The 25,836-nt window shown below is 37.3% G+C and overlaps 2 protein-coding genes across 2 annotated transcripts in view; both read left to right on the top strand.

Annotated features, from left to right (window-relative positions):
- The window catches only part of LOC123968506 (membrane-spanning 4-domains subfamily A member 8-like), an 11,977-nt gene extending 5,236 nt beyond the window's left edge, over positions 1–6,741 (top strand). Inside the window, exons 2-7 of the mRNA XM_046045327.1 lie at positions 911–1,102; positions 1,924–2,043; positions 3,156–3,212; positions 3,623–3,823; positions 5,682–5,804; positions 6,304–6,741. Coding sequence (XP_045901283.1) covers positions 929–1,102; positions 1,924–2,043; positions 3,156–3,212; positions 3,623–3,823; positions 5,682–5,804; positions 6,304–6,369 — 741 coding nt within the window. The 5' untranslated portion in view covers positions 911–928 and the 3' untranslated portion in view covers positions 6,370–6,741. The remainder of the gene's footprint in view (positions 1–910; positions 1,103–1,923; positions 2,044–3,155; positions 3,213–3,622; positions 3,824–5,681; positions 5,805–6,303) is intronic.
- A 1,447-nt stretch (positions 6,742–8,188) lies between these two features.
- LOC123968023 lies at positions 8,189–18,866 on the top strand. Its single transcript, XM_046044490.1, has 13 exons — positions 8,189–8,195; positions 8,948–9,114; positions 9,230–9,340; positions 9,561–9,617; positions 9,880–10,050; positions 12,330–12,449; positions 12,722–12,773; positions 16,524–16,696; positions 16,801–16,908; positions 17,110–17,166; positions 17,411–17,569; positions 18,191–18,307; positions 18,597–18,866. Exons 1-13 carry the CDS (start codon positions 8,189–8,191, stop codon positions 18,648–18,650), a joined length of 1,353 nt encoding a protein of 450 aa, XP_045900446.1. The 3' UTR covers positions 18,651–18,866.
- The last annotated feature ends 6,970 nt before the right edge of the window (positions 18,867–25,836 follow it).

Genomic DNA, 25,836 nt, shown 5'->3' with positions numbered 1-25,836 from the left:
CCCCCCCCCCCCCCCCCCACAAAAAACAATACATATTTTAAAATTAATAGTTAATTAATAGGCTGCCTCTGTTTATATTGTTTGCTGCTGACTTTATCCATTGCCAGTATCATAATATGTTAACCGTTAATGTCCGTAAATCTTCTAATTAAGTGGGGAAAATCCACTAACAGGCAACATGTTAACTTGATTCAATTGTCCTAATAACATAATCTTATTGATATTTTTATTTTTTTTAACACATCTTACCTTTTTTAAAATGTGCATCCCAGATAGCATTTTCTATTGCAGCTCTGCTGCACTGCTAGTATTTGATGCTAACTTCTGGGAACTATTCAGACGCTCCATGACCCGCCATTGCTGTAAAAAAAACTGATCCATTTGAGTGAACGGAGATGACGTGACTCTCTCTATCTTTCTATCAATCTCTGAAACTTCCCTTTTTTGCAATAAAGTTATTAAGGAAAATGTAAAAAATGTGCAAACATTAGGAAATATACTACATTGAATGACTTTTGCAGATCAACGTTACCTACTGATAGCTAGACGGGAACAAAGTTCCAGGGTAATGTTATGGGGGGGGGTTTGTCACTCATTGTCATTAAAATTACATTATCATGCACCTTGAACCTGGAGGTCAGAAGTTGGAAATTTTAGCTGGTAAATTCTGACCTTCAACTTTGACTGGACCTGTACTTGCCAAAAAAAAACACCAACTAACCTGTCAGTGTCTAGAGACTCTGGCAGTTTAGTGTTGTACTTGTTGGGTTTGTTTTATTTTTTCAGATTGAGATTATTTGGCAGTGTGGTTACATTTGAGGCAGTGATGGGGATTCAGCATTTAGTTTAAGGTGAAAGTTTAACCTGACTTAGCAGATTCAAAGTTTACAAACTCCCTTTTCTCTTTCAGTCTACAGGAGCAGGCAGGATGTCACTGACCATGACCAAGGGTGATGGAGTCACTGTATTCACTATGACCTCTGACCCACATAGTCCATGGCCTCCACTGTGCCAAATCCTCAAGGGCCTTTGCTACAGCCTTGAGTGCTGCTCTGTGTCTCAGCACCTGAGGAGGGTCCAGACTTCTCAGTCAGTACTGGGGGTGAGTGACAACTTTATGTGTCTTTCAGTTAATTTCCTCACTTAATACTGACTTGAACTATTAATTAAAAAAATGTTTGATCAAAAACAAATTGTTGATCTGTTGACCAAATTTCATTGCTTTGCTAAAATTTGCATGTTATTGTCTTAAACATTAGTCATTAAAATATTTGTGTCCATGCCACTCTCTAAGTTTAAGAGTGTTCTCATTATGTTGTCACATTGCATGGCAGCTACTGCAGAGTGTGAATGGGTGGGGTGACCAGACGTCCTGAAAAATTCAGGATATACATTGTGAAACATTATCTTGGTGTTGTCCACAGATGGGCACTGTTCTGTCTCTCCATTGGCTACAGCAGGGACTGCATGATATCTTGTCAACAGAGTTATTATAGCCACCTTTTTATTTTCTAGTGTAGATATCGGAAGTTACAGTCATGAAGACAGGAGAAGTGTAGCTGCAGGCAGCCACAGAGTAGGAGAGATCTGACACGCTCTTTACACAGTTGACACAGGCACTGCACTGATGAAAGTAATAAAAAAAATTAAATAGTTATGTAACCGATCATAATTTACACACTCTTACATACAACATAATGACAGATGTACTGGAGGCACACCCATTCCCAACTCCCTTGTCCTGAAATTCTCTTATACTCATCTGGTCACCCTGTGAATGGGTGATTGTGACATGGAAAGTGCTTTGAGTGGTTGAAGACTAGAAAGGTGGTTTATAAATACACTCCATTTACCTGGTAAATGCAATTATAGTACTGTACGTGTGTGTTATGCGTCCTATTATTTATACTGTTTCCTCCACAGGCTGTACAGATTATGGTCGGGTTACTCAACATCGGCCTTGGAGCGATCCTCTGTAGCAGTCACGGTGGCTTTTCATGGCCGATGAATGAAGTCTACTTTCCTTTTTGGCTCGGAGGATTGGTAAGCAAACAAATTTTGTTTTTGTTTTTTACATACTCTTAAGTGTCAAAACCAAGATGCAACGGAATATTCCGCACAAAATTTACATCTGTATTAGAGCTGTAACGATTTAACAAATTAGACGACTGAAAGAAAATTGTCAACTACTTTGTTTTCTAATCGACTTTTCAGTTCAGTAATCTTTCAAGCAAAAACATCAAACATTTGCTGTTTTGCTTTTCTTTATTTATGGAGCCTTTGGGTTTTGGATGGTTGGTTGGACAATAGAAGGAAATTGATGTCACTTTGGGCTCTAGGAACTTTTTTGACATTTTATAAACGATTAATCGATTTGGTTATGAAAACTACTGTCAAATTAATCGATAATGAAAATAATAGTTGGTTGCAGCCCTTATCTTTATTCTCCCAAGTTTCTCCAAAAGCTCAGACAAATGCAACTTTATTGGGGATGTTCAGTTGATTCCACCTAACAGCTTTTCTCATACACACTCTGAGATGTCCTGAACCAACTGTGAAAAGATTGAAAGTTTAACTCAGCATCTTCACTACCTGCTGCTGTTTTAGTATGACCTGGTGGAGATTTTTCTCCTGCTCCACCAGCAAGTTTTCACTTATTTATCAAAACAATTTCATACATGGTTTCCAAATGAGGTATGCTAATAAATTAACTTGACTTTTCACTTGGCGAAACATTTTGGTTCATTCATTGACTGTCATGTCCCCTTCAGTGTAAATAAATCCTTTTCACAAGACATGTTTACTTGTCATGGCAGGAGGACTTGTCAAAAAGTACAGGAGAATCTAATGACATTAGTGATGGGTCAGTTTCATTCAGATATTCAAGAAAGCCACATCAGTGAACCATCATGTACTGTACCAAGGACACAAATGGAAAAAACTAAAGGAATTGCACATATTGTGCTTTGACTGCATGTTACTGGACATGTTACTCTATAAGTTCTGTTCTTTCACTGTTGTCTGCTAGTGTGAGCACATGAGGGGTTACCTAGTTTCCCTCTTCATGCTCAAAATGCTGTTCACTCAGTCACAGATTCTAGAAAAGTGTTTGTGTTGAAGAGTGGAAGTTTAAAGTTTTTGTTTTTTGTTTTCAGTTTATATTATTTGGTACCATGAGCATTTTGTCTGAGAAGTTTCCCAGTCCATGTCTGGTGAGTAGTTCAGCTTTATAACATCCTCATATTATCTGAAAAGGACTTGTTTTATTATATTGTCATCTCTTGTCACTGTTTTATTTAAAGACACAAGTAAATTTGAGGAGAATTTTGTACTTGGTACTAGGTCTGTGCTAATAATCGAATTTTAATCACGATTTCAATTTTGTCTTTCAGCGACTATTTAAAAACAAGTTAATCAAGATAAAATGATTATGGTGCTGCAAGCTGTTATAAATCCACCAGGCCCTTTTCTTTACAGCGGCGCCTCACGCCCTTCCCTATAAGCCCAAAGTTTGATATAGTCCATGGATTCCCCCCCCCCCATTATTGTACTGTATGCTATTTACTGCCTGGTGTGTTTTTTGTCTTTGGTCGTACATAAACTGACAAATCTTATATTTCAGGTCCTCCTAAGTGTGATTCTGAATCTGGCAGGAGTTGCTTTTGCCATTGCAGCCATCGTACTCTACAGCATCAGTGTAGCAAACAACTATTTGTGGTGGTTGTGTGATCGTAACTATTATTATGACTACACTACACCAAGTCCAGGTTCTGAGGAGAAGGCCCTGATGGATAAATGCTTGGAGGGCAAAGCATTGGTTCTGGTAAGTGTGGAAAGTCAGCAGTCAAAAAGTTAAGTTGTACAACAAGTATTATTTTTCTTGTATGCCAGTCACCTTTTGAAATGCTAGTCACATTTAATGTTCACTATATTTACACAAACATTACATGCATGTTTGCATGTAAAAAGGACTGATGTATTTCAGTACATGACAATCTGTCCACCTCACTTACCAACCAGGTGTTTCAAAGGTACCTACACAGAACAGGTTTACCACAGTGTGGGTCTGTCCCCGACTAAGGATTTACATAGTCGAATGTGTGTTTTTGTGCAGGGCGCTTGGGAGCCGAAGCTAAACTGAGGCTTATTGTTGACCATTGTCTCACTCTCCTGCGATTCACCACTCTTGTGCAGAGTTTTTGCCGTGGTGCCGACAACTGCGTGCATGTCTTGGTTCCTCGCAGGTCTATTTCAAGTAGCAGCTCTTTAAAAACGACAAAATATTCTTTGTGCGGTGATAAATGATCTCAAAGTCCCGCGAGGTGCGGACAACTCTGCGCAACACTGGTGAAGCTGTGGCTCCGTCTCTTCAGCAAGTTTTCCTCCTGCCACTACACACACGCTACGCCTACACATGCGCACTGACGACCCACAGTTAGGATTACAATTTTGGATTTATTCACGCACTTTAAAAACCATTTATTCGAAGTTTATTTTTTTAAAATTCTTTTTACATGTTTGTTTACAGCATTAAACATTGAAGTGTTATTGTAATAGTCTGTATATTAACTTATTGGGAGAAAACTGGTAATTCTATGTAAAATCAGACATTGAGCACCCCCATATCGCCAAAATGGCCTGATCCTTGTTTCACTGCAAAGCTTCGACTGTGAGATTGACAGTTGAATCAGGCTCTGCCCATCGACGCATCAAATCTTCAACTATTTGGGTCAGCCCTACCACAGCATATTATTTATTTTTTGGGGGGGGAATTGTGTGATTTTAAGTATCTTATAGATAGGATCTGATAAAGTGCATTTGAGAAACTGCTTGGCCAACACATCAAAAACAACTTCCCAGTCAACCTGGGCCCTCACAGTGTTCACACACAAATGACCCCTACATCAGAATGCTGTTTGTTGCTATCTGCTCACCATTTAACTAGGGCTGGGCGATATGGCCAAAAATGTTATCATGATAATTATCGATATAAAATGTTTATCACGATATGTCAAATCATTATTTCTTTCAAGTTTAAGGGATGATTTTTGCTCCTGTGTAAATACAAGAAACTAGATCGTTAATTGTGTGACACTTTGTCTTTATGGTCAGAATGTGACAAACGCTTGATGCTTTACAGTGGATCACTTAAAACTATTATAATAAAACAAAGTCCCTTTTCCTCAACAGAATAAATATTTAAATAGAAAAATTAAGTGCTAAATTGTTCAGATTCAAATTAATAAAACCAAATATTTATTGACGATATATTGAACATTTATTATATTGTTATTGAGGAAAATTATATTGCGATAATTATCATTATTGTTTTATTGCCCAGCTCTACATCTAACACAATCTCCCCCTTGAAACTGACTGGCAAACTCACCACTCTGGGCTTAAGTACTACTCTGCAATTGGATATTTGACTTCCTCACTAACAGACCCCAGACAGTTTGGATGGGCGGCCACGTCTTCCATTCTAGTGCTCAACACTAAAAATAGTTCACACTCGGTTCCTGTTCAGCTTTCTTTCCTTTACCAAATGCTTTGACTTGGGTCGATGAACTTTGCTGCTGTTGGCTTATGGTCTTTAATGAGTTCTTGTGATAATCATTCACTCGCAGGTCTGATGCTTCAACTTGATGTGTTGAAAAGTTAACACTGTTGTGTCCCACCAGATGCTTGTAAGAAGTATTGATGCTGTGCTGGTTGTCCTGTCAGCCCTGGAGCTCTGCGTCGTCATTAGCTCTGCCGTCTTGGGGCTCAAAGCGCTGAGGAGCAGTGAGAAGACAGAAAACAAGGTAGAGCGTGCATAAACACATTTCACTGTTAAACCCAGTGTAGCGGATGACCTACTTTAATATTAAAAATTACACTTGTTCCTTGATACACCACCCTGAAAACAGCTACAACATGATATACAATAGCTACAATATAACCCAGATGATGTTTTTAGCTATCTGTCCTTTTGTCACTAATTACAATGTTGTTACATGGTAAGCAAAAGGTCGATAAAAGTTGCATTAAACATCCACACAATGTTTTCTGAATAATGTTAGCTGGGTTACTGATTGATTTTAGATGGCTAATTGACATTCCTTCCAACTTGGGTTATAAAGAAAGATTACCGCAGTGTTACTTCCTAAGACTGCACTTTGAACGATATATGATAAGCATCTGTCAAACCTTACTTCAGACATCAGGGCGTGAGGAAAGGGAGAGTTCTTGTAGTGTGCTTTTCTTAAAGGTTTGACTGTCTGCAGCTTTTCTCATATTTCTTTCATAATTTTTCTCTTTTAGAGCGTCGAGGACCTAGAACACTACCAACCACTGCTAGAGGAAGTTACCACTAACCCTGTAGCCTGAATGAAAATCTCTCACTTTCAGTTACCAGGAGCTATAATCCTGTGGAATTTATATCATTTATTGTGTGTACTGTAACTTCAGTGATTCTCACAATTTCTTCTGGCATGGTCTAACTTCTGGTCTTTTCCTACAAGGGTTGCTCTTATATTTTTGAGTATTTTTGGTAATATGTGTTAATTTGTGTATATACTACTTTCATTCTTGGTTGTTTTTTTAAAAACAGTTCCTGTTGATTGGGATTTTCTGTCAAAATGTGCCTTACAGTCCATTTGTAGATAGAAGGGCAGTTCCTGTAATTGTCTGTGACATTGATTGACTGTTTGCTATTGTACAAAATTAAGCCAATAAATAAATAAATAAATGAGAAATGAACTGTTTGTGCTATTTGTGTACAAATATAGCAAAGGAAAGAAAAGTCAAAAGGAAAGCTGAAGTATGAGGTGAAGAGTACTATAATTTGAAAATGCGTTTTGTATTTTTCTAAATGCCAATGCGTTCCTGTTGTCATTGGAAATCAACTTCTTTCAATAGTTTTCTAAAGTCATGTTGTTCTTTCAAGATACACTCTTTATAACATTTTAAACAAGTTTATTCAAATTAAAGACAAGTTAAGTATTCTTACTGCACAGAGGACATCTTAGGACTAAAATGTCTGAATTTTTTTTTAAAGATTGAATTGCGACCACACCAGGCCTGTTTTAACTTGATCATCATGTTGAAAACGTTTGCTGCAAGGCTTTAGTTTATATTGAGCCATTTGAATCTGTTCATCTGGTATGAATTTTGATTGCTTTCTGGGTCTGGATCGATTTTTTTTTTTTTTTTTTTTATACTAATTTAGTGAATTAACTTTTAAGCAGAAATCAGTATTTCCTAGTGTGGGTGACTTTGAATTATAATCTAATAATTTAAACATCTGTGGCTGAAAACGGATCCATCAATTCATCCACAATTAAAGGACAACATTATGTCACAAGGAACATTATTGGTAGTTAATATTGCTGGCATCCGACAGTGTCTTTTGTAAGTAGTTCATGATTATGAGATTGAGATGAGCTGTCTTGAATATCTGTTGTTTGAGAAGCTTTTTTTTTCTCTGATACATGTGCAGCAAGATTGACATTGTCCAGCCTCCCAGTAACGGGTGAACTGCAGTCTTTATTTGAAGAGACGGGTTTTATTAAATTCATGCCAAGTCAAAAGGTTGTGAATGTAAAAGGGAAAAAAAAAAGGTGTTTACAAAACACAGGATTAGCCACTGATTCTTTGCTATTTTATAGCATGAATTCAAAGAAAAAATGAGACCTCAGTCTGAAATAATAAAACTACTGATCAGCAGACCTTTGTGTTGTCTGAATTAAACATTAAAGTTTTGTAGGCAAATTAGATTTTTCCAAGGACCGAATCTCAAGTTGTCAATGACTGCAGTCAAAAATGTGAAAATGACAGCGTACACAGTAACGGCTGACTCAGCTGGCCTCTGCTATGTCATGATAGTGGGCATAGTGTATGCAACACACACAATGTACATTATAACTTATTGGTCATGATTTGTGCATTTCCTCCACTACAATTACTCACTTTGATGCTGAGAGGTTCTTCCAGCAACACTGTTTGCTTTTTGTGGACATGGGGCTTTTATTCTGAAAATAACTGAACAGTCTTACAGGAACTTAACTTTTTGTTGCTGCCAAATTAACTGTTGCTGCTGACAGAGGATTCATATTGTAGCAATAACAGCATCAGGTCATTAACAGGTGAGTTTTCTACACAAATGCACTCATGACTGACAATAATGTGAGCTTTACATGGAGACACCATGCTGAGTGAGCTTTGAATTGTTTTGTTTTTTTGCCAAACTTGAATTAGCCTGTGTTTTATTGTTTCTGTTGTTTGCAGAGAGGTTAGTTTAGAGATATCTGTGAGAGTGGTTCGGGTGAAAAACGCTTACAAGCAAAGTGCAGCAGTGTGTGAAGGAGAACTTTTCCCTAAAAACTAAAAAAGAGATCCAGCCTCCGGATGAAAACTAATGTTTGCAAAAGGTTCAATAGTGCTAAATATTAATGTCAGAAAAGTACACCTTATGACAATGTGACATACTGATTGATGTAGTAAAGACTCCTCGGAAAAAATTAATTTTGCAGGTTGAAAACTGAAACAAATGATGCTTTTAGTCAGGCAGCTGAAACATTTGCAGCATATTTTTGAGTTACTAAATAACAAACTTCAAGCAATGTGGTTTTGTGTAAGGGACAATAAGTTTAATCTCACTGCTTCATAGTATAACCCACATCCTTAATACATATGCATATTTGGATTTGATAGGGTTGTTGGTCGATACCAGTGACTCTGTTTACTTTGGCAGGTGCTGAGACTTTAACGCAGTCATACGCTGACCCATTCTCCTCTGTAAATACCCACCTCTCTCTCACACACACACACACAAGCAAAACAAAATGAGTGATTTAAGAGCTTCAACCTTGAGTCAAAAGTAGCCTACCATAATTCAAGAGTACTTGGTGTGGAGGAGGACACACATTCACAACAACAAAATAAAATCTCCCATTTTTTGTTTCAGGTGTGTGTGCAGGAGTCAAATACAAGGGAGTGACAGTCATCAGTGTAGCAGCTGACTGTAAGAGCATGTTTCCATTACTGTGCCAAATCCTGAAGGCTCTTTTCTATAGTCCAGAGCGCTCGGTGTACCAGGGGGTGTTGCAGACTAGCGTCACTACAGCTCTCGGGGTGAGAGAAATAATAAATAAATAAAATAAATGTATTTCACATACATCTATTAAGTGGTGGTCTTTAGATATCCAGTGTCAGATAAAGAGATTTAATTGTTTCCAATCTTTTACAGACTATACAGATCATGGCAGGCCTGTTCAACATTGGACTTGGGCCAGGACGAACAAGCACAAATCCTGGAGATTTGACAAGTTTAGGAGCTGCTTACTGGCTGGGTGCTGTGGTAAAATAGCCCAATGTTGCGATAAAATTACCATGACAGCTTAGTAATGTAATGTATCTTGAGCTATTATGTAAAGTGTTGTTTTACCAAAATATTTACACATGCAGGGAATTCTAGATTACATTTTTTGAGGTTCTCTTGACAATTACATGATAACAGTTTCTGTTTAGTTTCTGCTTGATTATCCCTGATGTGAGCTATCTGTTTGACCCTTCATCAGTTCATTGTAACTGGAATCATGTCCATTTTGGCCGGACAGTTCCCTTCTCCCTGCTTGGTAAGTAGAGTACACCAAAGTCCATGGACTAATTAAAGGAAATGTGCACAAATATGATAGTATGGTAATTGTTTTTACTTTTTCTTTTAAATTATTTCCATCAGATTATTTTATCATGTAATCTCTATTTTTATGCAAAGCACATTGAATTGCACATATGAAATTGCCTTGCCTAATGTGTCTTCAAATCTTAGTTGAAATACAAAACGCAATCAAATACTGCTTGAACTGGAATTGTAATTGAAGGGATATTTCCTCTTAGGTGGGCTTCACTGTGTTCATGAACATTGCTGGAGCTATCTTTGCCATTACTGGCATTGTGCTGTATGCCATAGACCTGGGAGATGCATCTCTACTCTGGATGTGTGACAGCAGAAGGAACAGTACTGATCATTACGGTGATAACTGCAGAAATGTGGCGCTCTTTGCCCAGGTAAGCATACTTCTAAAGTTAAACTGGAAAACACAACCATACAGTGGTAAAAGAAGGATTCAGAGCCGTTACATAAGTACCATACTGTACTAATATTCTATTACAGTGCAACTAATAATTGTTTGCATTATGGATTAATCTGCTTAGTATTTTCTCCATTAATTGATTGATTGTTTGGTTTGTAAAAATTCAAAAAATAGTGAACAATGTGCCCAAAGTGACCTTCACAATGCTTTTTTGTCCAACCAATAGTCCAGGTCCTGTATTTATCAAGCTTCTCAGTATTACTCATAAGAACACTGCTAAGAACTGACTTAAGAGTAAAAAAATTCTTGGCTCAAAGCTGTGCTTAAAAGTTAGTTATCGAGCATCATTGTCCTAATTTGAGTGAAGTGTAGGACTAAATCTTAAGTGTCAGTCTTAGTGCTGATTCACATTGAATGGTGAAATTCCGAAGAGGAGTTTACGTCATCAAATGCGCTCCTGTATTGCCGGCTATATGAACTATGTTTGCTTCTGTCGGATTACGGGGGTTGTTGTTAGGAAGTCGATGAAACGCGTGACTGTGTGGAGCTGTAAGTGCTAAAATTATTTCCATGACTATTCGGCTTATTTGTGGTTGTGACGAGCCTCAATCTTTGCTTTGCTGCGTTTGTTCTGTGGCAAACGAACGAAGCGTCATCTCCACCTTCAGTTTCACTGAATAAGCATTACTGCGTAAAGTCAGTGGTGAGATGACGTCCCTCACCAACTCGCTGACAAAGTTTATGCCTGCGCTGTCCGAGCCCGGCTTCATTGGAAAAGTCTTTTTTGCTCAGGAAGGTTCCTAACTGAGTGAAGTGAACCGGAAGTATTTCAGTGGCAGCCATGATAAGAGTTGTTCGAATTCTCTAAAAGCTAAGGAAAGGTGCCTCAATGCTTCCTTTCATATCTCCTTTAGCATAGGGTATGAACCATCCTTTATGAAAGGAAAGGAGAGAATGCCGTCCCTTCAGATGCCGACCTTTAGATGGCCTGCATTACAACAACATGGGCCGCAGTGTCAAAGATGCGCTTTTTGTAGTCCATCTTCGGAATATTGTAGTTTTATCACGGCACGCCACGTCAGTAACATCCGCCGTCGCATAATTACGTCGCTTAGAAAAGATCAGTCGGATTATTAAGTCCTTATGGATTCTCCTTTACATCTTTCCTTGACCTCATCACGTTTTCCATCGAGGTCAAGGAAAGGAGGTTAGGAAAGGAGATTTTTGTTGACTTTTCGACCGCAGCCGTTTTATTAACAGCGCGTCGTCAGAATTCTTCCTCTCCTCTCCGCATGTCTCCGTCTCCACAGCGCCATCACAAGCCCTACTGGCAGCTCCTAACCCCTTGAGAGACCTCTGGAGCTCTCGTTCCAGAGGTTTAAAAGTAGGAGAAAATTTCATGAATTCTCAGCACTTAAGACTAAAATGGCACTTTGAGAAGCTTGATAAATACCAGCCCAGATCTCAAAAAAACAAATTAAAATCAATAACATAATTACAAGGAAAAGCAGCAAATCTTCACCATTGTGAAGCTGGATCCATGAAATCTTTTTTGTTTGAAAAATGACAAACAATATGCCAATTGACTAATCAATTATTCAACTATTAATTTCAGCATAATTTGTGAAGTAACTAGTATCTAAAGCTGTCAAATAATAATAGTGGAGTAAAAAGTGCGGGATTTCCCAATGAAATGTTGAGGAGTAGACGTATGAAGTAGCATTTACAGGAAACAACAGGCTGAACAAAACATGTGGGCTGGCCCAAGTTAATTCTCTGAGAAAGGCAAAGAGACATTAAAACTACAGGCTCCCAAGATGTGTATTCTGTGTCAGCCCCAGCCCTAAAAGACACAGCAAGATGGTTCAAATAGCTTATCAATGTCTTTACAGAGAATGGAAATGACATTTGTCTCACAACCTCATGTTAAACAAGTGGATGAAAGGAAAATATCTACAGGGGTTATTTTAGGAAACTTTGCACCTTAATTAACAATAAAGTGTTAAATTAAGCTAATTTCTCAGGTAGGGAAATACATTCTGAAACACATGCTGGTTCAGTTCTGCATTTACAAATGACTATCTGGAGAGTAACCCTTATTTAGTAACAACTGGATAAATAGAGCAACTAGTTTGGCAGTATGAAAACGTCTCTGCACTGAATTGCAAGTGTGAAACTTAGTTCACATATTAGTTTGATTAAAAAAAAAAAAAATTAAAATTAAATTCAAAAAATGTTTTTCTCATCTATCAGAATTTGTTGACATCCATGGACGTGACGCTCATCGCCCTGGCTGTTCTTCAGCTCTGTGTCAATATTAGGTTGGCTATATTGGGCATCAGAGCTTTGACCAGTGAGATGAAAAAGGAACAGGTATGAACAAAGAAGACAATGCACATGTGCACATGCATTAGAGGACAGCTAGGTGGTATATTCAGAAAAGTGAAGCCAAGTATTTCAGTAGATTGAACTGTAACAGCAGCAATAACAGCTATAGTTGTTGTAGTAGGCATAAAAGTGGTAGCACCTGCATTTCTGGTGCAGTATTTAATACTTGCAGTGTTAAATTTAGTAAAGAGTCACATTGTAGAATTCTCAGATTATTTTTTTTACTTTATCAACTTTTTTTCCTTCTGTGCAAACAGGATGTTGAAGATCAGCTGCCACAGATGAAGGAAGTCATCCTGAGCAGTACTGGTGCTTATCTCATTTAGGCTAGACACATGGATGCATGGTTAATAATCAGAACCTCATTATAATACTTGTGCTATTTACACACACTTGCTGAAAGTGAACTGCTTTATATTACAAGGACACTATCATTGTTTTTATCATTATTTTTAAATTAAACTTTCTTGAATAAAAACACGTCAAATTGTGAAAATGGTCCAAAGAGACACTGATGTGGAGTTTTTCAGATGTCATTTTTTACAGCCGAAATTCCATTCACTTCAGTTGGATTGGGATTCCTCAAAATCTCATCAGATAAAGCTATGTGCACTGGTACCACCAGGGGTAACTGAAAGTGTAGGTTTTTATGTTTTAGATGTACCTACCATTTGAATCACCAGAGCTTTTAGGGTATTTCATGTTCAAGGTAGTGGATGTACAAGCAACACTTTAGACATCCTTAACCCTTTAATTCCACCGGTCACATTTGTGACAGTGTCTTTATGTTATTTCTGAAGCTCTAAAAGTTGTATTGTTGACTTTGGGCAAGAAATTCAACTTTTAAATGAAAAAATAGATTGTCTTGATTAAAATTGATCTACATCATGTGACTAGTGTGAAAAGGTCACATGACCAGATTAGTTTACTTCCTGCTTACACACCTGGAAGAAGATGTCTTCACCTTAATTAACAGATAGAATTGTCATATTTTGTGCAGATATTCTTTTAAGTGTCTACTACTGATATGTTTTGAGAAGTATACTCCTACATATATATTTTGCTCGTAAGAGGTGTAAATTTGTTAACGGTCACAAATGTGACCGGTAGTATAACACAGGGCTTCAATTGAAAACACAGGTTTTGGCTGTGATCCTAGTTATCATCTGTTTATTTTCACACATTTTAAAACTATCAGATGTGTTGGACCTCCTAGACATACGAGACCACCCCCAAGTGCTGTGTGCAGCATCATGATCATTTCTACATTTGAAAAAGTAGGATTTGAAAATGACAGTGATGGCTCAGATAGGTAGACTACCAATTGAAAGAGAACCAATTGGTTTGAGATGTCAATAGAGAGGTGGTGACAGAGCAGTGGCTAAGGCACATGCCTGTGGTGAGAGATCACAGGCATGTGCCTGTGCCAATGTGTTGCTGAGCAAGACACTTAACCAGTGTCTAGTTGCTCCTGAGGCGTGTGACCTCTGACATATATAGCAATTGAAAGTAGTTGAGGATAAAAGTGTCAGCTAATTAAATAATAATTATTAATTATGTCAAATACCTATATAGTGCCAACCAATCTGAACATGGATGAGTTTCTATAGGGTTCTTCTCACATCACTTGTCTTGGTCATATAACTGTGATATTTACAATGAAGCAAGGCCTACAGGTCTTTGAGGGGTGAAAGACTGATTGGTATGTTTGATTGGTTTAGATTGGTAGATGTTTTATTACAGAAAGTGTATGAAACCCATGACCGAAATAGTAATTATGTTACTTATGGATGGAATTATAGTGGAAAAAAAAACTATTCCCCTTTTTGCTGAGGACCCCTGGGAGTCCCCGGAGCCCACTTTGAGAACCACTGTTCTAAGGCACAGTTTATGTCTGCCTGCTCTGACATGCTGAATGTATTTGAAATGAAAATGTGTTTTTTAATGTTTGTTTTTTATTGCTTTAACTTGCTTGGTCTAATTGAAGAACTTGTGTGAATTTTGACTATGCGGTCCCACCGGTGACCCACCGGTCACTATTGTGACCGAGTATAAAACCTAATATGTCACTAACTTAACCAACATAAAATCAAAAAGGGCATAAAGTTTGTGTGTTAGGAAGGTCTAAAGAGTTAAATGCATGTACTCAAATTGCTAGGAAAAATTTGGGATTAAACAGGTTAAACACACTGAGCAGCAGTTATGACATTTTTTCCAATGAAAGGAAACATCACTCTTGTTGTATAAGTATCTGATACTACATACAAGAAACCTGCTTAGAATAAGAATGTAGTGTACACAGCAAGTAATTCACCGTGACTTTATATAGTAGGCTACACAGGAAAAATGTTAAATATGTCTGTTATCATTAACATGACAAAATACTTTTGAGTTTTTATATTTTCTTAGGCTTTTTTTTTGTCAAGATTAGATTAGATTGGCCTTTGATACGTGTGAATATACAGTGTTTGTAATAGCTAATATAAAAACCCTTTTGTATTTTCTTAAATTCTAAGAGCTGACATGAGTGCATGCAGCTTTGACATGTCCCTTTGAAATTGTTAAAAATGCGCAAATTTTAAAGATGGGTAATTTTGTTAATGAGGCTTTTATTTTGAAGCAATCAAACCGGTGACAGGAAGCAACAGTTTTCTTGCAGCTATAGCTGCGACCTGAACTCACCATCGGCAAACCAGACTGTTGCAGTTACACGAACCAGGTAAGTTCTCCGCACACAATAAAACGGCGCATAATTCATAATAATTAGAACTTTACAGTTAAACCTGTTGAGCTCTAAACTGGGTGATATGGATATTTTTTTATTGATAAACAGGATTGTAAGTTCTGCAAGATAGAGGTGAACTTTCATCAAAAAGTTGGAAAGACCGTTATTAAATAAATATTGTAATTGTTTTATTTAATCATTTTGAACATTTTTGTTGCAAAATTCTCCTTTTTTTGTGAAAGCTTTATTTGTGTGTGTTAGCTTTTGATAAGAGGTTGAGGTAACAAACACAATACACTGTCTGGGAAACAATACTTTCTCCCTCCTAAGGACAAATCCCTTTTTTATTTTTAATGAATTTTGTTTATGAATCTAAAACCTCTTATTTTTTACATACTGTAAGAAATACCATAAGAAATGTTTTATGGTATAATTCATACAATATAATCTAATGAATAATGGATAAATCATATGGTCTATAAAATGTCAGAAATGGCCAATTAGATTACATTTTTAAATCATTATTTTCAATATATTACTGTTGATCTCAGTATAATACCTGTATTTTACTTACCTGTACATATATATTCCTGTGTCTTTACATTTCTGTGTGGGTGTGTATTTATAGATACCTTGCAAGTACCTTGCTACTCTGTTATCCAATTATGTTTTTTTAACTAAGAACTTTTTTGAAACTCAGTTCACTTATCATCTGCCAAGAAAATAATTCATGCTTCAACATTGATTCATGCATTCATTTCATGTAGGCCTATGCATTCAAAATTACTGGAATGCACTCTTCCTGCCTCACACAACAAAACCTCGATCAACTTGCTGACTCAAAATGCTGCAGCCAGGCTCATAACCAGTTCCAACAGGAGAGAACACATCTCACTGGTTTCATTGGCTCCCTGTCCATCTTAGAATAGATTTTTAAATTTTAAGGACTCTATAGTTTTTACTGTTTGTTTGATTGATTTCGCAGTTTTATTTTCTTTTGTTATATTTTATCATAATATTTTACTTATCGTTTGCTTTTTTTGAAAGTGCTACATAAATAAAGGTATTATTATTAATAATACTAGACTATATACAATATATACTAAACTTGCATCAATCACGTACGTACATAATATTAGCAGGTGTGGTGTTTATTTAGAATGAAAGAGTAGTTTCTAGTTAAATCTTATGTTAAAATGATTTATGTTTTTATTTCTTTAATTATCTACATCTGTAGTTTGCTTCGTGATTTATGTGTAACAGTGCAATTCATAAAGTACTGTATCTATCCATCTATCTAGCCAGTCATCTCCATGTCATGTTGCAGGTGTGAGACATGTCCATCACTGTTGTCAAAGACAAGGGAGTGACAGTGGTCACGGTGGCGGATGATGGTCAGAGCATGTTCCCACCACTGTGCCAAATCCTCAAGGCTCTTTGCTGCAGTCCGATGTGCTGCTCAGTGTACAAGGGGCTGTTGCAGAGCAATGTGGTTTCAGCTCTTGGGGTGAGAAAAATTTTAATGTATTTAGTCAGTTGCGGTGACAAGTGGTGGTCTTAAGCTGTTAAGTTGTAAGACAATGAGATGTAAATGTTTTGAATTTTTTACAGACTATACAAATCATGGTGGGCCTTTTCAACATTGGACTTGGGCCAGGACGAACAAGCACAGCCTTTAAGGATTTTTATTTGGGAGCTGCTTACTGGCTGGGTGTTGTGGTAAAGTAATATTGTTGTGTTAATATTAGCTTAAGAGCATATTTATTTATTTATTATTTCTTTTCAACTGTTTTCCTAATGTTTTTGTAGTGCTTAACCAAACAGACACAATTACCAGAATGTTTTAAAATTAAATAACAACTGAAATAATATTATTAATTTTAATGGATTTTACTGAGCTGTCTGCTGTTCTCTCTTCAGTTCATCGCAGCCGGAATTATGTCTGTTCTTGCCGGCCGGTACTCCTCTCTTTGCTTAGTAAGTAAAGACTTAAGGCTCTTTCAAACATGCACTCATGTCCTCATATCTGAACAAGCACCCTTAGTCACATACTGCCTTCTAAGATCAATGTAATGGATTTGACATCTTCACCATAATCAGTTGAATAAACCATGAAACACTGTGGCAAAGAGGCAATTTTAAGCTGTTGAGGTTATTCTTCATTGATTGTGTGAAAACATACACGGTGAAGTCAAAAGCATAATCGAGTCTTTCCTCTCAGGTGGGCTTCGCTGTGTTTGTGAACATAGTCGGGTCCATCTCCGCCATCGTTGGCGTTGTGCTATATGCCATAGACCTGGGCGATGTGTCTGTCACCAATATGTGTGACGGGAGCAGATACAATGCTGATGACTGCAGACTTGTGGCGTACCTTGCCCAGGTAAGCATACTTTTAAAGGAAAAGCTGGTTTTATGATCTATTTTTCTCATTGTCAACAAATCTTGTGAAAAAAACAACAATGTGTTGTCCATTTCTCAATACTTTCCATCTTCTCTACCCTCATGCCCAAGGATTTTCATTCCTATACTGACAGCTCACAAACACATAGTTTCATTTTTATTTATTTTCATTTTTCTTAAAACAGCTGGACACTGTAGATTTTAGCAAAAATTACTCAAAGAGGAGTTAATCGAGCGTTTGTTGGGGACTATTTTCAGCTGCGAATTAATATCCATATAATGCTCCGGTAGTGAGTAGGCCTATGTACTGCAGCAGGATGGTGTATGTGGGATTGAGTCACAATAAACTGCAGTGTGTGAGTTCATGGTAATGAAGGAGCATGTCATCTATGTAACAGTGTGGCTCATTGACGTGTTTTTAATGATTTATGGACAACAATGGAGCTCTATGGCACAGAGGAATAAGATACAGTATACACAGATGAATTCATTGTTGTGAATAATGAATACTTACACTTTAAATTTAAGTTTATTTTAAGTCCTATTTGAATCAAAATGAACTCTTTCTGTTGTTTTATTTTTTATTTCTTGTGTGTATCAGCGTTTGTTGACCGCCATGGACATTACGCTGATCGTCTTGGCTGTTCTCCAGCTGTGTGTCTGCATAAGTTTTGCTGTTCTGGGCATCAAGGCTCTGGTCAATAGGAAGACGGAAGAGGTATGAACCAAGACAAACACGCAAGACAACAATCCAAGTAAAGTATTTGTTAATAGTACTTGTCACAGTTTTCCTATTCACTGCTGGACAATCAACATCTATGCCGTAGTGGTCATAGTAGGAGTACAGTTTAAGTGGTAATTGGATTAGTGATTACTGTAGTGTTTGTACAGCATGAGGGACACTATTATTAGGTATAACGTTTATATTTAGTAAAGACTCACACTGTAGAATTCTCGACTTTGTTGTGTTTTATAAAAGTTTAGGCTACTTTGTCTTGTTTCAACAGGATGGCAGAGATGTTGAGCTTACCCAGCCAGTGTTGAAGGAAGTCCTTGCCTAAAATAAATACATCCAATCAAAAAGATGAATAATTATGAATAAGCAACACATCTTTGTAATGCTTGTAATAATTTTTTAAAACATATATCAGCTGAAAATGACAAAAAAAAACTACTTCAGTAAGACACTACAATTCATGTTAAAAAGAAAATTCACTCTGGAGTTTGTGAATGGAAATGTATGAAACATTTTTTCTATTGGTGGTGAATGTTGCAAAGCAAACACGATTGAATAAATAGTGGTAAGAATGGTGAAAACTGTACATTGTTTATTCACTTCACTGAAGAAATATCTGGGCAAATACACTTTCTTTCTGAGAGTGAGATGAAAACGTTGATATGTCTGTCTCGGGGAAGTGAGTATAGCCTAACTTAGCATAAAGCCTGCAGGGGGAAAAGGCTAGCCAAATGCACACCTACCAACACCTCTAAAGCTCAGTAATTAACATGTTGAATGTCATTTGTTTAGTTGGTGCACAAGCAAAGATGTAAAAATGTTGATGTTAGGCTCCTATTTGTAATTCCGAGGGACGGATATCAAGAATTTTCATTGGTAATTTCTAACATCAGTAAACAAAGTATTAGCAGACAGCTTGAAAAAAATGCTGCAAAGCCACCAACACTGATCTAAATAGTATAAATAAAAAGTGCACAATACAACTAAATTAGCTAATCTTGGCTATTATAATTGTTTGACTTTTGGTTCAGGTCTTTTCATTCATTTGATTCATTATCTCTGTTTTTCATTAGGAGTATTTTCTCTTGAGAGTAAAATCTTTGAAAGCTGCCCAAATATACTATACATGGGTTAGGCTGTTGAATTTTCTGTGAGCCTCACAAAAGAAGAATTACATTGTTTTTCTGGTCCACTGTTGTGGTCCAGACTAAAATATCTCAACTATTAAATGGATTGTCATGAAGTTTTGTACAGGAGGCTGCAGTTTGTGGTGCTGTTGAGTTGTATTGCATTATACAGAGATGTGTTTCTGTTATTTAGCCTACCCTCATCGAAATGAATGTGGTGGACAAAATAATAGAAACTGCACGTGGTTTCATTCGATTAATTGCCTCACCCTGTGATGAAACTGTGTGCCACTAGGTGGTGCTCATTCTTTTAAATTCACACACATACCTGTACATTAACTGCTGAACTATTACCTTATTTGTGTCTGTACACTGTTTCATTATTTTGTGAATCTCCTTACAGTCACTCTGAACAAACAGTCCCATCCTCAAACTCGACTTTATGCAATATGAATGTTAAATGAGAGGAATGTTAGAGGTGGATGTGTTGACAGAGCATTAAATTTAATTAAAGACAAAAAAATGTATTATAGGATTTGCAACAACTCAAAGTGTGGCAAAATCATAAAGAATACCAGATTACGTCATTCTATATATCCTTACAAAAGAAAACAATAAATGCTAACAGTTATTATCAGTTTGTTATGGCTGAGAGAAGAATTAGTCTGTGTGTACCAAGTGGCCTTGCATATTATCCTTGTTCAACTGTGTCTGAGGTTACTGTAGCTGTATGGCCTGTATTGTATTTGGTGAATTTAGAGCACTCAAATTCAAATTCCATCCTAGATTATTCTAATACTTTTAAAACTGAGTGTAGTTTTAATACGACAACACTGAGCTGAGATGAAATTGTGGGATTCTGGGAAACTATTCGGCACTCAAAGACAAACAAAATCTTTAATGTGTCTGTAACTTCCTGTACACATGAGAATGGAAGTTAACTTTTATGTAGTCCGACTTTTTTCAGAATTGAGTTTTATTCGAGTTGAATCTTTTGACCCATAAATATTTGAACATGACAGAGGCACCTGTCCTATTTTTGTGCGTCCTACAGCAGGTGCCTCGAATGTACTTGTTGATTCATGTTAAATTCTTGTTACACAATACACAAACAGTGGCTTAAGGCAGAGCCACAGGTATGTCTGTGTTTTTCATGTATTATCAATCCTGAATGATGAGGCGTAAGATGTCTACGTAACCTGTATTTAAAGGTACAACTCCCAATGCCACAAATTCAAAACACAGGATTGAGAAACAAAGGAAATCTAAAAGTTGAACTTCCTTCAAGCACTTATTATTTTTCAACAATGTTTCTTTTGACTTTTAAGCAGTGTTGGCCAAAATGTATAGCTGCTGACTTGTGAACTGAAGGTTGCTGGTTCAAACCCAGTAGGATGAATCTATGTTCATTACCACCACTAATGGGCCCATGACTAGGCACTTAATCCCCAACTCCCTAAGTGTTAAATAGATGAAATATGATATTTACATACTGTGGAAATACCTCAAATGCATATATGTAAATTCATCACATGAGAAATGCTATTTCACATTAGATATTATATGTAAAATAGTTTTTACATTTGATTTCTTACTTTTCACTTCCAAACAAAACAAGAAAAATCCTAAGTGTTGGTATGATGTGAAAGGATGTGTGATAAACATGTTAAATTAGCTTCACATGTGATAGATTCAAATGTGCAAGTGCTAAAAGTGTTTCTGTAAATGAAAGCTTGCTCTGGTTAAATAAAATAAAGTTTAAAAATACTAATTAATTAACCAGAACAGCACTAGTTAACTGTTAGCCACAGTTATACTGCATCAGAAAAGGTGCTCAAGAGCACATTGGCAAAAATTTTACGAGCGACTTATTCCATTTTTTCCTGGAAATCAAATGGGCCACCTTCAAGTCACAGAGTGTCTTCTTTTTTTTTACATTTTGGTTGGCTGCATAATGGAAGAGAAACCAGTCAGGAGTTATTTTAAATACTAAAGAGGTGGAGATGATGACTGAAGGCTTTGCATAGTTTGTGTTGGTGTCATTGTTATTGTCACTTATTATATTGCAAAACATTGCTCGTACATTGTTTAAAGCAGTATGAAAGGATCTAAAAGACGCCTCAGGTTACATTTAAAAAACAATACCAGACCAAAGTGTGAAACCACCTCTAAAGTAGAGTATTTTCTTTGACACCTAGTCCAATGGCAATGCCACATAAGCTTGTTAGGTCTTGCCCAGACACTGGTATGTGAAGAGGGAGGACAGAGGATCAGAGGTGCAGAGTGAAAACATGGTGTTTGAGAACATAGAATAGAAGTCAAAAAGTTTGTGGTTTAAGAGTTTTTTTTTTTTTCTTTTTTCAAAATTCAGACTGAAACTCAGTAATGGTCAAGACCCCGTGGTGTCTCAGTGAATGATTACTTTTTGGCCACATAGTGGCAGTGCAGCAAACTGTAGACAGCAGTGACATATTTTTAAATAAAAACCAAAACAATGAGCTGAAAGATGCCAAGATGCACTGTAGAACAGCTTTATGTGTAGCCAACTTAAAAACTGTATGGAAATATAAACAAAGTATTGGCACCATGTGTTCCTTGTAGTGCATAGCAAGGTCATTGCTTGTTCGAGCAAGTTGTGGATCAGCTTTATGACTTGTTTTGCGTAAGATATCAGGGCATTTAAATGAAGGACAGACAAATCATTTTTAATGTTGATTACCACATTTTTACTACTCAAGAGCAGCATTATCCAATAAAGCTAAAAGCTCCACTTTTCCGCTTTCAAGCAACACTGATGCAACAGCTGGAAAGACAAAGTATGCAACAGCTAACTACCACAGTTTGTGGTAACAAAGGAAGTGTGCTTTTTATTTTTTATTTTAGGAATACTCTCTGAGGTGTAATTCTGACATGGGCAGCTGATCTCTCTTCCACTGGAAACTCTTTCATAATATAAAACACAACACACAAAACAATTCCCAGCATACAGTATTTATTGGTCAAAATTAAAATAATCAAGTATAAGTTTGGATGTAGGCTACAGTAGCTGACCCACAAAGAAGTCCTTCAAAGAACGATCAAAGATTCCAACATGGGCTCTACAAGGGAGTAACTAACTTCATTGGGTTTTCTTTTAAATCTTCTTCAGCATTAACAGACTATTTTGAGTTCCTCATGATAAAAATGCAACATCTTCCTAATCTTAAAGGAAGCTGCTGAGCAGATGATGCATCTCATAAACTTAGCCCCTCCCACGCATCATCTGACCTGCACCATCTGATTAAAATATGTGACTACCTTTTTTAACCAAAATGACTGCTCTTTCCATTGAGACTGAATTAAGGAAGAGTTGAGGGTTACACTGAGGTGACGGGTGGCAGTACAATGTATTCCTGCAAGGCGGCCGAATCTTTTCGTTGCCACGTGATGTTTTTCTGCGTTCCTGAGGTCACCTGATGGGCCGGGCTCAATGCAGGGCTGTGTGGCCAAATCATATTCATGGAAGAGTAATTCTGGTCTGATTAAAAGCATCACTTCCCCTATTCAAATGTTTTGTGTCAGCAACCCCTTTAACGTACCTGGGTGTAGGCAGAAAGCGGCCTGTAGTAGCCTTTGCGTACGGAAGGGGAACAGAGCTAGGATCACAGCAAAAACTGGAACATATTTGACTCTTTTAGTTCTATTCTATATTTTGTTCTGTAACTTTACTCCTACATAGATGTTTTCTTTAGATTCACATTGTTTGCAGCATACATTTAGATGAGTATGGGTTCTAATTGGCTCATTAGTTGCATCATTTTTTCCTCATTTTTTCCTCATTTCTGTGTGTCTTTACGATAGCCTTTGTTATTTTTTGCTTACTTTGAAATAGTCAAGGTCTTGATATTGTCTATTGTTCTCTTTATGGATCCCATTGACTCTATTATCATTCCTGCAAGGTCCAAGGTGTTAAATCATGGGCATTTTGGTTCACTCCCTGCTCTCATAGTGTGGATGTCTGTCAGTGGGCAGCTGTTTTCAGAGAATAAGCTCTCAAAACCCACAGAATATTACCTGCTCAGCACCAAACACCAGACAGACACAGTTAGCAACAGGCTGGTGAACATAGTGGGGCATTTATTAGCTAAAAATTAGCTACAGATGTTTTCCCTGAGGAGTGGTAGTGACCAAAAACTGAGCTAAAAGAGAGTGAATAATGGACTTACATTGATCATGTGGATACAAACACAACTCCATATTACTCATGTTTCTCTTTAACGGCTGGATGTGCTAATAAACAACTGTTTACCAACGGGGTAGCCATATTTATCAACCTAAAGGGTGATAATCTCAGGTTAGAAATATATCCCGTATATTCTTAAAAGTCTGCCCATATCGCAAATGTTTGCCAATGTTTGACAGTGTTGATAATTTTCAGGCTCATTTTCTGTAATCTTTTTTTCTCAAAGTTGCAGATGAAGCAGTGTGTGGGTCTTAGCTCAGTAAGCATTGATGTAACTGGGTCACTTGCCAGTGGAAATTTGGAAAGCACTTGTGAGAGATTTGCTTCGTTAGGAAGCAAAGGGAAACTTTGAATTCCTTCTGCCTCAGTCTTGTTCCATTGGCACACAGGTATCCAGACAACAAGGTCTGTCTCTGCAAGCCAAATTTGGTAAATCAACTGCATTTATATAGCGCTTGATCACTCAAAGTGCTTTACAACACATGCCAACATTTACACACATATCATCATACACTGATGGCAAAGTCTGCTCATCAAGAGTGGTTAGGGGTTCAGTGTCTTGTTTAAGGAAACTTAGAACTAGGAACCTTCCCATTACTAGAAGGCCGCTCTGCCTCCTGAGCCTTACATTTTTTATGCTGGCATGGGCCAAAATCCCACGTCTCCTTTGGGTTTCTGTTCTCCTGCCGTATTAGCTTTAACTCCATGTCATTCCATGTGATTGTTCATTTTGATTTTTCTGCATCTATTGCATTTCTTTCAGGGAATTTCTTTAAGGGATTTATTAGTTATTCCAGTCGAGTTTTTCTTTTCTTTGTGTACTGGTCTCTTTTCTCTTTTTAAAAGAAAATCTAATTTGAGTCTGTTGAGACTTGTATGTGATAAAAGGCTGTATAAAAAAATTAAATGACCTTGAACATGAACTCCTGTGGGAGGATGCAGATACAGAGAGGACTATGGCACTAGACCACAGGTTCCTAGCCTTTTTGGCTTAACACCTTCATAAACAAGGCAAATCAACTCATGACTGTTTGTCAGAAGTTATATGTCTCGATGAGCTGTGAGCATTTTAAACGAATAGTGAGTTTTACCTCCTCAGAGTAAATAATTTAGAGGCCTTAAAAAGTACAACTAACCAGTATTTCACAAGAAAAAAGAAAAGGCAAGATAAACCTGTTTTTTGTCTTTCCTAACTAGTTTTTTCTCTCAACCCATTCTCTCCCTCAAATTGCCACATGTGGGTATGTACCCCTTTAGAGTAATTTTTCAACACTACAAGCATATGCCAGGTCAGCGTCAGGTGCAACAAAGTCCACGTAGGTAGATGGTCATGGAGGACGGGTGGATCAAGTGCCTAAACCTATCCAAACTGCGAGCGTTTCAAGTTTAACTGGACGTTGCGTATTTATTATTTTGACCACGGAGCCCAGAGCGTCCAGCAGCGGTGCTAAAGGGTAACCAGTGCGTTAAAAAGTGACACCAAGGGGTCTTGACCAAGCATCCATATGTGATGACTTGGAAGAGATAATGTGTCTGTCTTGTGACCCAACATGTCGATCTCTTGAGCTGTTGGGGGATGCAGACGACCAGGCTTGGGTCGGGTTGGGAACAATGAAGAAGACTAACATCTCTTTATATGGTTTGTGATGAACTGTAAAAATACCTCTTTCACTGTAAATGTGATTTATTTGACTTTTTATTTTACCGAGAAAGGTCAAAGGTCACATTTAGCTTGAGTTCACTGTGTTGGCCTTTATAGAGGCTTGAGTGATCACATATCCATATAGGTAGGAGATGTTGCCTTCTTTGATCAAAACGAAAGTCAACATAGTAAAATACAAATATTGCAATTTGAACGTTTATACATCCATGTTGATTCACAGCCTTTGGTGACTTTTCCTTCTCTTTATGTCCAATCCAAGAAATCTATATCTAAATCTAATGAAAAATAAAACTAGACAACAATCTTTGACCCACTTGTTTTCCTTTGCACTTGTTCATTTCGGTTGGGACACTTGACCTGCCAGTGTGATGTACTGCCGGGACATGAGTCTTTATACGCCGAAGATAGAAAAGCCACAACCACATAATTATAGAGCACTATGGGTGTGTCCAAACTTGCTAACCATACTATCCTTTTCTCTTTTTTTTTCCAAGTTTTC

The sequence above is a fragment of the Micropterus dolomieu genome, linkage group LG03 (assembly GCF_021292245.1).
Source record: "Micropterus dolomieu isolate WLL.071019.BEF.003 ecotype Adirondacks linkage group LG03, ASM2129224v1, whole genome shotgun sequence".
Classification (NCBI taxonomy): Eukaryota; Metazoa; Chordata; class Actinopteri; order Centrarchiformes; family Centrarchidae; genus Micropterus; species Micropterus dolomieu.
The sequence above is the reverse complement of the archived record's forward strand: the minus strand, read 5'-3'. Positions and strand labels throughout refer to the sequence as shown.